Raw genomic sequence first — 14,533 nt, 5'->3', positions numbered from 1 at the left:
AACAGTTACTCAGCACAAAGCTGGTCCTCCACCACTGTGGCTATTTTAGCTTCAGCACATAGAATGAGAGGTGAAGCTCAAGATGAAGTGCAGAATCCAATAAGGAAAACAAAAAATCAGAGGCACCATCAACATCCATTGGGGAACACCTGGCTAGTGGGTTTGTCTGAAACTCAAAACTTCGGGTCTCCTAAGCTAGCCAAATCCATATTAAAAATACCTAACTTGAAACTCAACTACAAAGCCATAGTGATAAAAACAGACCAATGGATCAGAATAAAATATCCAGTGATATACCCCCAAGTATATGGTCAACTAATCTTTGACAAAGGAGCCAAGAATTTGAAATGGAACAAAGATAGTCTCTCCAACAAATGGAGTTGGAACAACTGAATAACCACGTGTAAAAAATTAAAGATTGACCTCACACTTTACACTTTACACAAGTCGATTCAAAGCCATATAAGGTTCACTGAGGAAAACATAGGCAGAACACTTCAAGACTTACACCACAAAAAAGTCCTTGATGATAGGATGCCAATGGCAAGAGCTATAGCATCAAACCTAAATAAATGGGACTACATCAAACTAAAAGGTTTCTGTATGACAAAAGAAACATGGGCTAAAACTACAAGCCCATAAACAAGTCCTAATTGGGGAAAAAGTTTTGTACTCAATACATCAGATAAAGGTTTGATATCTAGTATGTACAAAGTACTCACAAAGGTTAGCCCTACAAAACCTAAATAAAAGCCTATCAGAAAATGGGGAGAGGTAATGAACAGGTACTTCTCTGAGGAAGACCAACAGATGGCCATGAGACACATGAAAAAAATGTTCATCATTATTTATAATTAGGGAAATCAAAATCAAAATGACAATGAGATATCATCTTACACCGGTGAGGATGGTACATATCAAAAATAATGAAAACAATCTCTGTTGGTTGGAATGTGGTAAGAAAGGAACTTTCCTCCACTGCTGGTGGGAATGCTACCTGGTTCAACCTTTATGAAAAACAGTATGGAGGGTTCTCAGTAAACTCAAAATTTTGCTACCATATAACCCAGAAATCCCTCTCTTGGATATCTATCTCCAGGACAGAAAAACATTCATCCAAAAGGATGTACACACACTGCTATTCATTGCAGCACTCACTACAATAGGTAAGAGTTGGAATCAACCTAGATGTCCAGCAACAGATGAGTGGATCATAAAGATGTGGTACATATAAACAATGGTCATTTCTTGGAGCCGAAGTGATAGTGCAGTGGTAGGGCGTTTGCTTTGCACACGGCTGACCCAGGACAGACCTGGGTTCGATCCCTGGCATCCTATAGGCTCCCCCAAAAGGCAGGAGCGATTTCTGAGCACATAGGCAGGAGTAACCCCTGAACATCACAAAAAAAGTGGGGGCCGGTGAGGTGGCACTAGAGGTAAGGTGTCTGCCTTGCAAGCGTTAGCCAAGGAAGGACCGCAGTTCGACCCCCCGGCATCCCATATGGTCCCCCCAAGCCAGGGGCAATTTCTGAGCACTTAGCCAGGAGTAACTCCTGAGCATCAAACGGCCCAAAAAAACAAAACAAAACAAAAAGTGGTACATATACACAATGAAATACTACATAGTGGTAAGAAATGATACAATTAATGCAATTTGCAGCACATAAATGGAACTTGAAGATATTATGATATTATGTTAAATGAAATAAGCCAGAAAGAGAAAGATAAATATAGAGTGATCTTTTGGGGGGGTTTGGGGCCACACCCAGTGACACCCAGGGGTCACTCCTGGCTATGCACTCAGAAATAGCTCCTGGCTTGGGGGACCATATGAGACACCAGGAATCGAACCAAGGTCCATCCTGGGTCAGCCACATGCAAGGCAAATGCCCTACCACTGCACTATCGCTCCAGCCCCTAAAGAATGATTTATATCTTATCTTATTTATATCTTATCTTGTATGATTTATAAGAATCATTTATATGTGGTATTTAGAATAACTGCATAAAGAAACACAATGGTCTAAAATGGTAGATACTTGAGCATCATAAGCACCAGGGTATATGGAGGAGAAGGAGACAAAAGGAAGAGGAGAAACACAAAAGTCTTGATTCTCTTGTCTATTACAAAGGAACCTGCAGCAACAGAAATAGCTGTTTAGATTCAACAGGTGTTCAATCAACTTCTCATTACAGAGGCCTAAAATAATGTTCTAACTACAGAAACAGGTGCAGAATGCATTTGGAAGCCAGGCACTCTCCCTATAGTGCTCACTATTAGAGTGTTTAAGCATCTTAATTTTATTATGTCTAAAATAACTCTAATTTCTTTGTCCACAGTGGTTCTTGGAGATAAAGGTTGGTCACCCTAATTTTGCATTTCAGTGCTCTTTCATATTACACTCCAAATACAGTGTTCAATATGGCAATGTCTTGACAAAATACTCTAATTTATCCATTTTCCTTTTGATTATACCCGCTATTATATTCTAATGATTATACCCATGGAGACCACTGAAATAGGCAGCTGCACACCATAGACTTTTGTTACAGGCCCCATCCATTCAATACGTTTTCGCAATTTATTTTTTCTTCATGTCAAGCTACTTTACTATTATATCATAATGTCCACATTGTCAGTTTGCTTTCAGGAAAGAAACCTGGATGCTGAGACAGTAGACAATACTACATGGGGTAGACTCCTCTTACAGTGCTCACTACCATATTGCTTAGTATTCTAGATATAAAAATTACAATTGTTCTAAAATGCTCCGTACACGATCTAACCCCAGAGGGTTTTATTTAGCAAAGTTTATCCTCACCAGTAATGAAGTGCCTAGAAATTGGAAAACTCTTCCCCTGATGTAATAGCCCCATGTTTTTTGGTTTTTTGTTTATTTGTTTGTTTTTGGGGTTTTGGGCCACATCTGGTGGTGCTCAGGGGTTACTCCTGGCTGTCTGCTCAGAAATAGCTCCTGGCAGGCACAGGGGACCATATGGGACACGGGATTCGAACCAACCACCTTTGGTCCTGGATCGGCTGCTTGCAAGGCAAACGTCGCTGTGCTATCTCTCCGGGCCCAGCCCCATGTTTTCTAAGCTCTCTGACCCATTCCTTAAGGGTCAGTTCTCCAATTGCAACCTACGAGTAGATCTCCAATGTCTGTTTATATGTGTGTGTGAGTGTATATGTGGTGGACCACTCTATGTTTGCCTAATCTGTACGGTACACAATCACTGCCTATATTGTATATAGTCTCTGTTATATATTACCCCTACCCCTCACCTTAAAAATCATCTTCTATCCTTTCACGCCCCAACCCTGATCCATTATCTCTCCCTATTTAGCCCTGTGTTGGCCGCATGCAGGGCAACCACCTTACCACTGTGCTATCACTCTATGGGTTTTAAGAAAAATAAGACATTATTGTAAGAATACCCAGAGACAAGAAATGAGGGTTGCAAGGACTGGCTCTCGATGTGAAGCTCACCACATAGAATGGTGAATTTAGATAGATGACTACACTAAATATCATGACAATGTTAATGAGTGAGAGAAGTAGAATGACTGTCTTGAATACAGGCAGGGGAAGGAGAAGGAGAAAGATGGTGGGGATTCATGGTGGGAAGGCTGCACTGGTGAAGGGGGGTGTTCTTTTTATGACTGAAATCCAACTACAATCATGAAATAAGAAGGGTAGTGGTGGAGAAAAATGGTGTTGCATAACTGCTTATACTCTTTAAGACTTTGTAACTGGGGCCAGAGTGATAGTACAGCAGGTAGAACATCTGCCTTGCATGTGGTCAACCCAAGTTCTTAACTCCTCAGGAACTGGAACCTTCCTCCTGGCCCCAGGAAGCTGCCACCCGGCTCCCAAAGTGAAAGGACACTCTCCCAGCCCACCATGTCTTGCCCCAGAAAGAAGCTGCAGCCACTGCTCCTGTTGACTCATTCTATGTGGCTCTTTTTCTCCCACTCCCCTCACTGTGGACTGTTGCTTGCTACTGGATTTGGCTCCAGAGAAACCCTCAGTTCGAGATATTACCTGATCCCCAACTTCTGTGAACTATTTCTCAGATTCCACAAGACCATGGTGCAGAATGAAACTGTGCTCTAGATTTTATCTCCCATCCCGCGCTCCTGCTTTTCTCAAAAGACTTAAAGACCATATCTATATTTTCTTTGTATGTTCCTGTAGACACATTTCCTTAATAGTTATAATTCTTAGTGTTTATTTCCATATGTATAGGTAGCCTCTTCATCCCTTCTCTGGATCTGCTTAGTAGGAAATTCTAGTAAAAAAAAAAAAGTCTTACTTCGGATCTGAGCTCTGGTTAAAAGCAGAATATAGAGATTGTTTAACTTGCTGTTTTTTACCCCCATATGTGGTATCATATGGCATCGTTCCTTTTTGCATAGGCACACTAAAATGGGGAAATATTACATATAGAAAGTTCTCCTGGCTCTACACTCAAAAATCACTCCTGGCAGGCTTGGGGGACCACATGGGATGCTGGGAATTGAACCCTGGTCAGCTTGCATGCAAGGCAAATACCCTATCACTGTGCTATTGCTCCAGCCCCCTAAAAAGAAGTTCTTATCCAATAGGATTAAGAACCTATAAATTTTATATTGCAGGAGCACCTTTCACCCTAAATATTTGTCATAGTGACTTGACTTAGGCCTCAATTTATCGAACATCGACCATCCAATCCCAAACCTCAGATCTCATCCTTGGAACTGGTATGGTTTTCTTCACTAGCACCAAGAATCAACCCCCTCCCCCAGAGGAGGCCCTAATGCCACTCTGGCACCAAGTTGCTCCAGGGTCACCCTGATGACAAGAAAACAACAATAACTTGATCTAAGGGCAGGTTGCCCAATCTCACCACCTAACAGAGAGATGAAATCAGAAGATGCTCCATGATACCCCAGCTTCGACTTAGGATCTGTGCAAAAACCAAGATCTCTAATTACAGAAGACTGACTATGAAAACTACAACTGAGCAAAACTTTTCCTGGGACCATAAAAAAAGACCCTGGGGTTAGGCAATTAGCATGCCCGGAGCCTGTAGTTTGTCTTATGACAAACTATGCTTCATGGGTAGAAACACCCTGTTTTATTTAGGACAAGGGTATTTCCTTTCTAATTTCCCCAGCATTTACTGTGTCTATGCAAAAAAAAAAAAAATACCCTGCCACATTCGCCCCCTTTTTCTTTTTCTTTTCTTTTTTTGGTTTTTGGGTCACACCCAGTAGCCTTCAGGGTTACTCCTGGCTTTGTGCTCAGAAATCTCTTCCAGCAGGCCAGGGGACCATATGGGCTGCTGGGATTCAAACCATTGTTTGTCCTGAATAGGCTGTATGCAATGCCCTACCGCTGTGCTATCTCTCCAACCTCTTTTTAAAATTTTATTTATATCTTCTAGATAGAGGCTTCCACCTTTTTCATAGACCCTTTGAACATGAATCATTTTGTTCTATCTCATATTTCTAAGTCTTCCTACAAATTGAGAAAAAAAAGTGGAAGGAACCCAGGGCTCAAGTGATCACAGGTGCATCAAAGGGGAAAATGGGCAGATCTAAACACTCAAGCCAAAGTCAATGACAATAGAATCAAGAGACCCAAACTATAATAAGCTAAACACAAAATGGACCTATTACACTAGTAGACCAGGGGACTAAGGGTAGAGGTATAGGATGCATGCTGGGAATTATGATAGAGGGAGGTCAACTGGTGGTAGGAATGGCCCTAATTCACTGTCACTATATGCCTGAAGGACTTGTAATTCACAATGGTCTCAATAACTGATTCCTAGGCTGGGTAATACAATGGTTAGGGCAAGTGCCTAGAATGCACTGAATCCAAGTTTGATTCCCAGTACTTCTCCTGAGCTTTGTCAAGTGTTCCTGGAGGGCCCTGTGCATGGCTGGGCATGCCCCAGAGGGTCTCAATAGTCCTGGCATGGCTTATGTACCCTGGTTCTACAGGGCCCAACCAGGATAATATCCTCAGGTGCTTGCCCTGAACTACTAGTCCAATGAACTGAGAACTGCTGAGGAGAACCCTGGACCTCTTAGCATTACCCATAAAATACTGATTCTTGGGGCTAAAGCAAAGCACAGTGGATAGGGCATTTGCCTCGCATGCGGTTGACCGGGGATGGACCCAGGTTCAATTCCTCTGAGACTGCCAGGAGCGATTTCTGAGCACATAGCCAAGAGTAACCCCTGAGCGCCACTGGGTGTGGCCCCAAAACCTAAATAAATAAATAAATGTAAAAATAAATACTGATTCTTGTGAGGAATTATTTATTTGAATCTTCACACATTTGTGGTTACAAAAGTAAATGAGACTGTCAATGGAAACAAATGGATGTTTACAATACTGAGGTCAAAGTGAAGGCAGGAAAGGCTGTTGGAAGTCACTTTTCTAGTGAGGCTATAACAGCCAGTGTCTTGGTCAAAGAGCATTCTAGGAATATTTGATATCTCCCTCTACTCATCAATCTCTCCTCTAAAAAGCAAGCTCTTGTCCAATTCAAAAGAAAGTCTCAATAACTGATCTTCCAAATGATCTGCAGCAAACATATAACTATAATTGAAAGTGTCGAAAGGTAGCAAAAGAATTGATTCTTTTAATAAAAAGAAGGAAAAAAAAAAGAATTGATTCTTTGCCAGAACCTTGTGGCAATTACATAGCAGCCCTCAAGTGACAGCTATTGCTAGTGTTGAGAGTGGTATACTGCAGGAGCCAGTAAGCCAGAAACACTTAAGAGATTAGTACTGAAATCCAGGTTCCAAAACCCAGACATGCATTGCACACTGCCAACCTCAGTTTCATATCTTGCATAAAATACTGACCCACAGTACCACCAGGAGCAACCCAGGAGCAACCTCAAGCACAAAGTCAGAGTAAGACCTAAGCTCAGCTGAGTGTGCTAAAATAATAATAATTATTATAATACAAAGTAAAGTGAATACTAAATGGGTGGATAGTAAAATAGTCTAGAAATATTGCTTAACATTATTTCCACAGGGGATGTAGATGATAGTTTAGTTGCTAATGCATCTGGATTGCCAGAATGAGTTCGATCCCTGATGCTGCCCATCTGTACTGAGAAAGGTGATTGTAGCCCCAGAGCTGCAAGAGTGTGCTTTCCAGCATGCAATCAGGTGTCTGTAAACAACAACTAAAGTATTTGGTACCTGGTGAGCAAGTTGTGAGTGCCAGTGTCAATCCTGGAGAGCACAGAAATTATAATGTGCATTATAATATACATTGCCAAACTGAAAGGAGTGTAACACGTGACAAGTGCCATCATCAAGCCAGGTGTTGGGCTTGGCCACCATCACAACAGCAACAAAAAAGTGAAGAAAAGGACAGCAGACTGTGCACAAGTAATCAGCCAGGTTTTTAAATGGTGAATACCACAAAATTCATGAAAACCACCTTTTTCAAATTGGTTTTCTTTTGTTTGTGTCACAGGCCACACCTGGCAGTGCTCAGGGCTTGCTCCTATCTCTGCACTCAAGCAGTGTTTAGGGGACCAGAAGGGATGCCAGGAATCAAACGCAGGTCTGTCCTGAGCAAGGCAAATAAATGCCTTATCTGCTGAACTATTTCTTCAGCCCAACACTGTTTTTCTGACTGCAGCAATTAAAAAAAGAGTGCTGATTTGTGTGGGCCTATCTTGACAAAATTCCAGAAATTCTTTTCCACGCAATCTTCAGTTTAAGATTCAAAAGAGAACTATGGTTGGTTAGATCCAAATGCCACACTTAACAGCAAAGGCTGTGATCCCTAAATTCACATTCAGGGACTCCAGGAAATTGCCAAAATGCCAGTGAAGGTTGTCCGGCAGTGTCTTAGGTAAGGGGACCCATGAATTACAACATTCAGAAAGGAGCAAAGCAAGTGATTTCAACTCAATAGACCAAAAGATATATTATCAGGAGCTTTACCTAAAACCTTTCAACATTTTTTTTTTTTTTGGTTTTTGGGCCACACCCGGTGATGCTCAGGAGTTACTCCTGGCTATGCGCTCAGAAGTTGCTCCTGGCTTGGGGGACCATATGGGACGCCGGGGGATCGAACCGCGGTCCGTCCTAGGCTAGTGCAGGCAAGGCAGGCACCTTACCTCTAGCGCCACCGCCCGGCCCCAAAACCTTTCAACATTGGGCTGCCAGGTGTCTTCACAAATACCTATGAAACAGAGCTACTTCTACAGGGAATATATCTACAGAAAAGCATATCCACCTTCTCCAGAACACTAATCGCAGTGTCACTTCCACCAGTGTTTTCAAAGAACTGAGGAGATATTTCAGAAGGCAGACCACATACCTAGCATGTACAAGGTCCTAATTCTATCCTCAATACCATCAAGTGTGGTCTAGGAATGTCCCTGATGACGCCTGAGCACCACTAGCCCAAGAACCACTGGCCTGCATCAGACAAGTTCTGCTGAGAGTGGCTCTATTGATAAAAATCAAAAACAAAACAAAGCACTGTCTCTCAAGTGTATTAAACTATGACTCAGAACCAAAACCTCTGAAAATATTTATATCTTGTTTAAAGGTTTCCCTGAAAAAACACAGGACTTTGGCTTCTGAAGTAGAGAAGAAAGGGCCAACCAATCCCTTGTCTACCAATCCCTGTCTCTACACATGACATTTTGGCATTTAGAACTCAATCACTAGCTGTTGAATGCTAGCTGAAGAATGTCAGTGGGCATGCTTTGTCTCCCAATGTCGGGTCACTCCATATTCTCAGCTTTAGCATTTAATTTACTGGCACAGTTGTGACTCTTTCCCACCCTAAAGTGCCCAGAACAGCCATACCTGCAATAATTCAGCTGTCTTTATTGTTAGCCCTGTGATGTGCTGCATTCGAAGATTCACTCGAGCCACAACTGGGTCATCTTTCTCCTCCAGCCAGGAACTGGGCCAAAGGGACAGAGGGAGAAGGAATGTGAGGAAGATTTTGTGAGGTACTATACATTCTCCTCAAAGCCAGGGCCACACTAGCAGTTAGGGAGAAGCATAGGCAGGAGAAACCAAGCCACCCCGCTGGGGAGATGCCACTGCCATCCTCTTTATCTTCTTTGCTCACCTTTTGGAAACCCTGTAGTTGGCAGTTGTAAGGACACCAGTCTTGGGATCACGAACAGTGGCTCGTGCAAGCTGGAAGGCAAGAAGAGACTCAGACTTTTGTTTGTTTTTTGTTTTGGGGGACACCTGACATTGTTACTCCTAGCTCTGCACTCAGAAATTACTCCTGAAAGGCTCAAAGGACCATTTAAGATGACAGGGATTAAACTGGGTCGACTGTGTGCAAAGCAAACACCCTACCTGCTGCTATCACTTTGACCCCAGCACTGACACTGCCATTATTCTAGCTCCTCTGCCATCAGACACTGGCTACTGGCCACCCCCTCACCCAGTTCTGTACTGGCAAAAATGCCAATTGAGTCTGCTCCACTCAATTGCCCAGATTCCCCTTTCTTTCCCAAGCCCACATATCACCTAGATCCAAGGATCACCTGTATTTGGCTTCTCCCACCCATTCATACTGTGCTGGCATCTGAGCCTAACTAGGAAAGGCCCCTTGCATCAATCCATTATCCTCCTCCCCGGTCAAATGTTCTACAATACACCCCTCCTACTGCACCAGCTCTCATCAGGTCCCTACAATACTCTACATGCTAACATAAGAATTTGCCCAGAAACTATCCATGCCCATTTACATAGCCTTGTACCTACCTAATTCCCCACAGCAGCCCCAATGCTCTAGTTAAGCATTTCCCTCTTGATACATGGGATATTACCACAGACCCAGACACACCTACCTTAGCAACTCTCCCTTTTATGTAGTGGGTACATTGAGTATCTACAATGCCCTTGATACTATGCTGAGGGACCAACATATGTTCCCTGATTTCTCAGAACTCAGTCAGTGGGAGAAGGCTAGAAACAAGCTGGATTATTATAGAATATCCTGGTAAGAAGGTTCAGTTTTGTGCCAAGCACAGCTCAGTCTGTAAGGTCAACAATGGTTTCTAGAGAAGGGAACCATTCAGTTGAGATTTAAAGAGTAAGGAGTTGGGGCTATGACAGAACAGGGAAGGGATAGTGCAAAAGGCCAGAAGCAAAAATGTGTGTAGCTTGATGCATGTCAATCAGAAAGTTCCAGACAAGAGGATGAGTTATGGACTGGATCCAAGGTGTGGCCAATGAGAAGCAGGATCATTTACAACCTGAATTTTGGGTGCTAGAGATTAGCTAGAGTTAGTAGTTGGCTGCAATTAGGGTGTTTCCTATACATGCAGTCAACTCAGGTTTGAATCCCTAGCCCCACTATGGTCTCCTGAGCATGCCTAGGAGTGACCTATGAGCACAGAGCTAGAAGTAACCCCTGAGCACCACAATGTATGATCCAAGAACACTCCCAACAGCAAAGAAGAAAATGAGGTATAGATCAGGAAGATGGTGCCAGGGTAAGGGCAGGAGCACTAGAAGGGCTGGAGAGGAGTGAAGACAGAAGGTAGATCAGGGGCAAAACCAGGGTTGCATGTTCTTGTATAATGGCAATACACCCTGAACACTGGCTCTCTGAGCCATCCCCAGGTCCATGCTAAACTTCATCTCAGGTCAAACTGTCACTGATGACAACTGCAGCCACCACCAGACTACTTCAATATTCTGAGATGATGCCCACAGGCAGCTCTGGGCAGCTGGGTCCAGCTCCCAGTGAAAGACAGGCTATTTTGAAAATAGGCTGGGGACACACAAGCAGCTGCCAGGCATTCCACACAAGCCACACTAAGCTCATGAGCCATACTTCAAAGCCAAAATAGCATCTGTCCCTCACAGATTCCGGAAGGCAGAGGTCAGCATGTAAGAGCCAGAATGCTTGGCTCTGCATTTGGCTTCTGTTCAAAGACAATTTTTCACAACATTGCCCTATCCCCCCACTGCCTTACTACACATATGAGCATATGCAAACACACACACACACACACACACACACACACACACACACACACACATGCACACATTCTGGAATCTGGATCTGAGGTTATCAGGAGATTCTGGTCAGGAAAGAAATTTCTTCCCCGGAGGATTCTAGAACTGACCAGGCACAGGTACAAGAGAGGGCAGGGCTTGCTCTACAGAGTCTATACCTACTTGGATCAGACAAGTCCTCAATCACATCAATGATGCCACCAATTTGTTCAAAGTCTTAGTCTTTAATCTCAGTCAAGATCATTCCAGGATGTGGTCCAAGGGTCAGGTTGGAACTTATCCTCAAGCTCTGGACCTCCTGACCACCACAATTTTACTATTGCATACAGTGCAAATCCCTTCCAAATCCTCACTCCTAATCACCAGTAATGGGAGCAGGGTAATGTCTTTGAAAGGTGCCAAATGGTAGCAAACCTTTTGTGAAATAGAAATATAAAATAGTAAAAAAAAAAAGAAATAGAAAATAGTTTTACAACATGACATACATGCAAATATATAAATACATGTATATTATGTACATACATGAATATGTATATACATATATGTGTGGATACACACATATATAACCTAGCCAGCTGCATACTTGGGAGTAAAATACTTGAAGAGAAATTTTCAGGGAATTCTAACCCAAGACAAGGATGCCTTTTATAATAATACTCCAGAATCTCTGAGTGGTTCAAAAAGATGAAAAAAAAAAATAAAGAACTGTAACTAATAGGAAGGAGAAAACAAAAATTTCCTTATTTTTTATCTAGACAGCCTAAACAAATAATCTAAAAACCCAAAGAGGAATAAGTGAGTTCAACAACCACCCATGCCCCCACACAATTCACATGTTCATCATGGAGAAAATGAAGATAATGGCAGAGCCAATTAAAAAGATGAAGTCTTTTAATAAATCTTAAGCACTAATAAAACAGGTTCTTCACACCTAATTTGGCAAACATCATAACCATGAGCTATATTTTATAATCAGCACTTAGAACAGAAAGTAAACCAATATAATATCATCAGTAAAAATATAATGATGAGGGCCAGAGTGATAGCATAGTGGTAGGGCATTTGCCTTGCCTGGGTTTGATTCCTGGCATCCCATATGGTCCCCAGAGCCTGCCAGGTGCGATTTCTGAGCTCAGAGCCAGAAATAACTCCTGAGTGCCAATGGGTGTGGCCCAAAAACAAAAACAAAAAAAGAATAAAAAACAAATAGCAGAAACAGAAATAGAATGCTAAATAGAAATAAAATGGAACAAAAAAGGTCAGGAAGAAAATTGTAAAAAATAAGAGTAAGTGGGAAAATCCAGATAGCTCTGAGGTCAGAAGAATTAACACTATAATTCCATTCATTCTTCTCCAAGCCAACAGTTCTTTGACTTTGCACCCATCGGAAGTGCATGAAGATCCTGCCTGGCAGTACCCTAACACCCCTCACACCCACTGCCCCCCCCCCAACCAGGCCAGCTGCCTTTCTCACTATAGGCCTGCCTTGCTCCTGAGGGGCCCTCCCCACACTCCGGGCAGTGCACATCAGCTCCCACAATTCCCCTCCTCCCACTCCTACACACTCCACACAGTTTCATAGAGTCACATTGGGGCTGGAGCACCTCAACAAGCCCATGAGCAGGACACTGGGAAAGGCTAGTGGGGCAACCGACCAGCTCAGGAGACAGAATGAGTAGGGGAAAAAGGACAGGCAGAGATACCTACTTTGGGTTTTGCAACCGCCTTGATCGTCTCAATCTCCTCGTCGGACATGACATCGTAGTACCTGACAATGTGCGGGCTGTCCCACTCATCTTCCTCTTTGAAGGGGGCGATGAGCAGCTGTGGTGCCCCATGGCCATGGTGGTACCTACAGAAAAGCCTCTTCTGCCTCTGAGGCGTCTGGGAAGCAGAAAGTGATGAGATCTCAACTAAGTCCCAGTTCTCAGCCTCAACCTCACCCCAAGTGCATCAGTTGCTCCCTTCAGCGATGGTACAAAACTAAAGGATCCGTTTGACTATTATGAAATGATACCCCCCCCCAAATGATGTAACCCAAGAACCCTTCCGTTCACAAGTCCTGTGAGACAGAGTGTCACTGACTTTGTCCACAAAGAGGTGAGCAGGCCCCAGGGGCACTGGTAGGAGAAGCCTCTGGGTGGGTGATCTGGGGGGCCATGAAGACTTGGGCATGAAAAACACTGAGGACCTATGCAGCCCTGAGTCTCCCTGAGGTATCACAGGAAATTCAGGCTCCACAAACAACACAACAAAGGTTGTAAAAAGTTCGCCAACTGCAGGCTCTTTCCCTACGAGTCCATGACACATTCACATCCCTGATTTTATTCCTAAAGGGGAGCCCATGGATGGATTCAGTAATAATGTAAAACTCTGCTTGTGGTATCAGCCTCCCATTCTCCACATCAGAGCACACTACTGTGTCAGCCTCATAAATGTGACAAAGAACTGTGAAAGGTACAAAGAAAATGACTATAGACAGGAATATGCAGCCCAAGTCCAGAGACCAGAGGTGACATCTAGGTCCCACGTTTGGGCTTCCGAGACAGTGCCTAGGACTCACAAGTTTGACACCCTCCCCTCGACAGAGACTCTCGTACACATCCCTCTCAGGCAGGTAGTCAGCGGGCCTCTCGTAGATGCCTTCCTGGGTGGCAGGCTCAGTTTCTGTCTGATTTAATACTGTTTTCTCTCTCTCTTCCTCCAACAGTCGTTCAAAGTACCGCAGATTGCCTCCAGCTCGCTCATGGCTCGGCTCTAGAAAAGGCAAAGGACAAGAAGGAAGAGAAAACCACAAACATCTGTTAGGTCATTTAGAGAAATTATTCTGTAAGTGGTTTCTCTCCCGGCAACTTCCTTGCGTGCAAAGTGCTGCCCTTCACAGTACCCAGCTGGAGTTCACTGGGCAGAGCAGAAAAGACAACAGAGGTTCCTCCTGACTCTAGATAGAGATGAAAGAGAAGAAGCAGTAGGGGAAACACTTATCCAGTCACCAGTGAGACTCCTGGCTCATACCCTCTGGGGAGGAGGGACCAGAGGAAGCAGGTCTGAGAAACAGTCCACAATTGCTGCCTCTCCCTTCCCACTTGGCTAGGTGCAGTGACACATGTCCCCTGGAATAGTCATATGCAGGGAAAGCAGGCCAAAGAACCAGTATCAAGCATCACCCCTGCACACTGCCATGTCATATACCAAAGGCTTAGACGGCATAACCATGGCTTGCTTTAGATAAAGAAACTGAGGCCCAAATGTGTTAGATTGGTTGAAAGCTACAAGAAACTGGAATGTGACACCCCCCCCCCAGGCAAGATGCTGACTAAAGTGACAGAGTTCACAGAAACCCCTTCTCACATCAGTGTAAGAAGACTCTCTCACTGACAACTCCTTACTGCTGAGCCTGTGGTTTGTGAACCAACAGGAGGCAGCAGAACAAAATGGGAAGATCTCAAAAAAAATCTTGAAAGTGTTTCTTGAATGTCTTTGGGTTAGAGAAACAGTACAAGATTT

The 14,533-nt window shown here is 43.6% G+C and overlaps 1 protein-coding gene across 4 annotated transcripts in view; it reads right to left on the bottom strand.

Moving 5' to 3' along the window:
- Window positions 1-14,533, bottom strand: part of P4HA2 (prolyl 4-hydroxylase subunit alpha 2) — a 41,764-nt gene that overhangs the window by 10,950 nt on the left and 16,281 nt on the right. For all 4 annotated transcript variants that reach the window (XM_049786742.1, XM_049786741.1, XM_049786743.1 and 1 more), the window contains exons 6-9: window positions 13,590-13,783; window positions 12,734-12,910; window positions 9,114-9,184; window positions 8,843-8,942 (exon numbers count right to left, since the gene is read on the bottom strand). In XM_049786742.1, the coding sequence (XP_049642699.1) occupies window positions 8,843-8,942; window positions 9,114-9,184; window positions 12,734-12,910; window positions 13,590-13,783 (542 nt within the window). The remainder of the gene's footprint in view (window positions 1-8,842; window positions 8,943-9,113; window positions 9,185-12,733; window positions 12,911-13,589; window positions 13,784-14,533) is intronic.

The sequence above is a fragment of the Suncus etruscus genome, chromosome 14, assembly GCF_024139225.1.
Source record: "Suncus etruscus isolate mSunEtr1 chromosome 14, mSunEtr1.pri.cur, whole genome shotgun sequence".
Classification (NCBI taxonomy): domain Eukaryota; kingdom Metazoa; phylum Chordata; class Mammalia; order Eulipotyphla; family Soricidae; genus Suncus; species Suncus etruscus.
The sequence above is the reverse complement of the archived record's forward strand: the minus strand, read 5'-3'. Positions and strand labels throughout refer to the sequence as shown.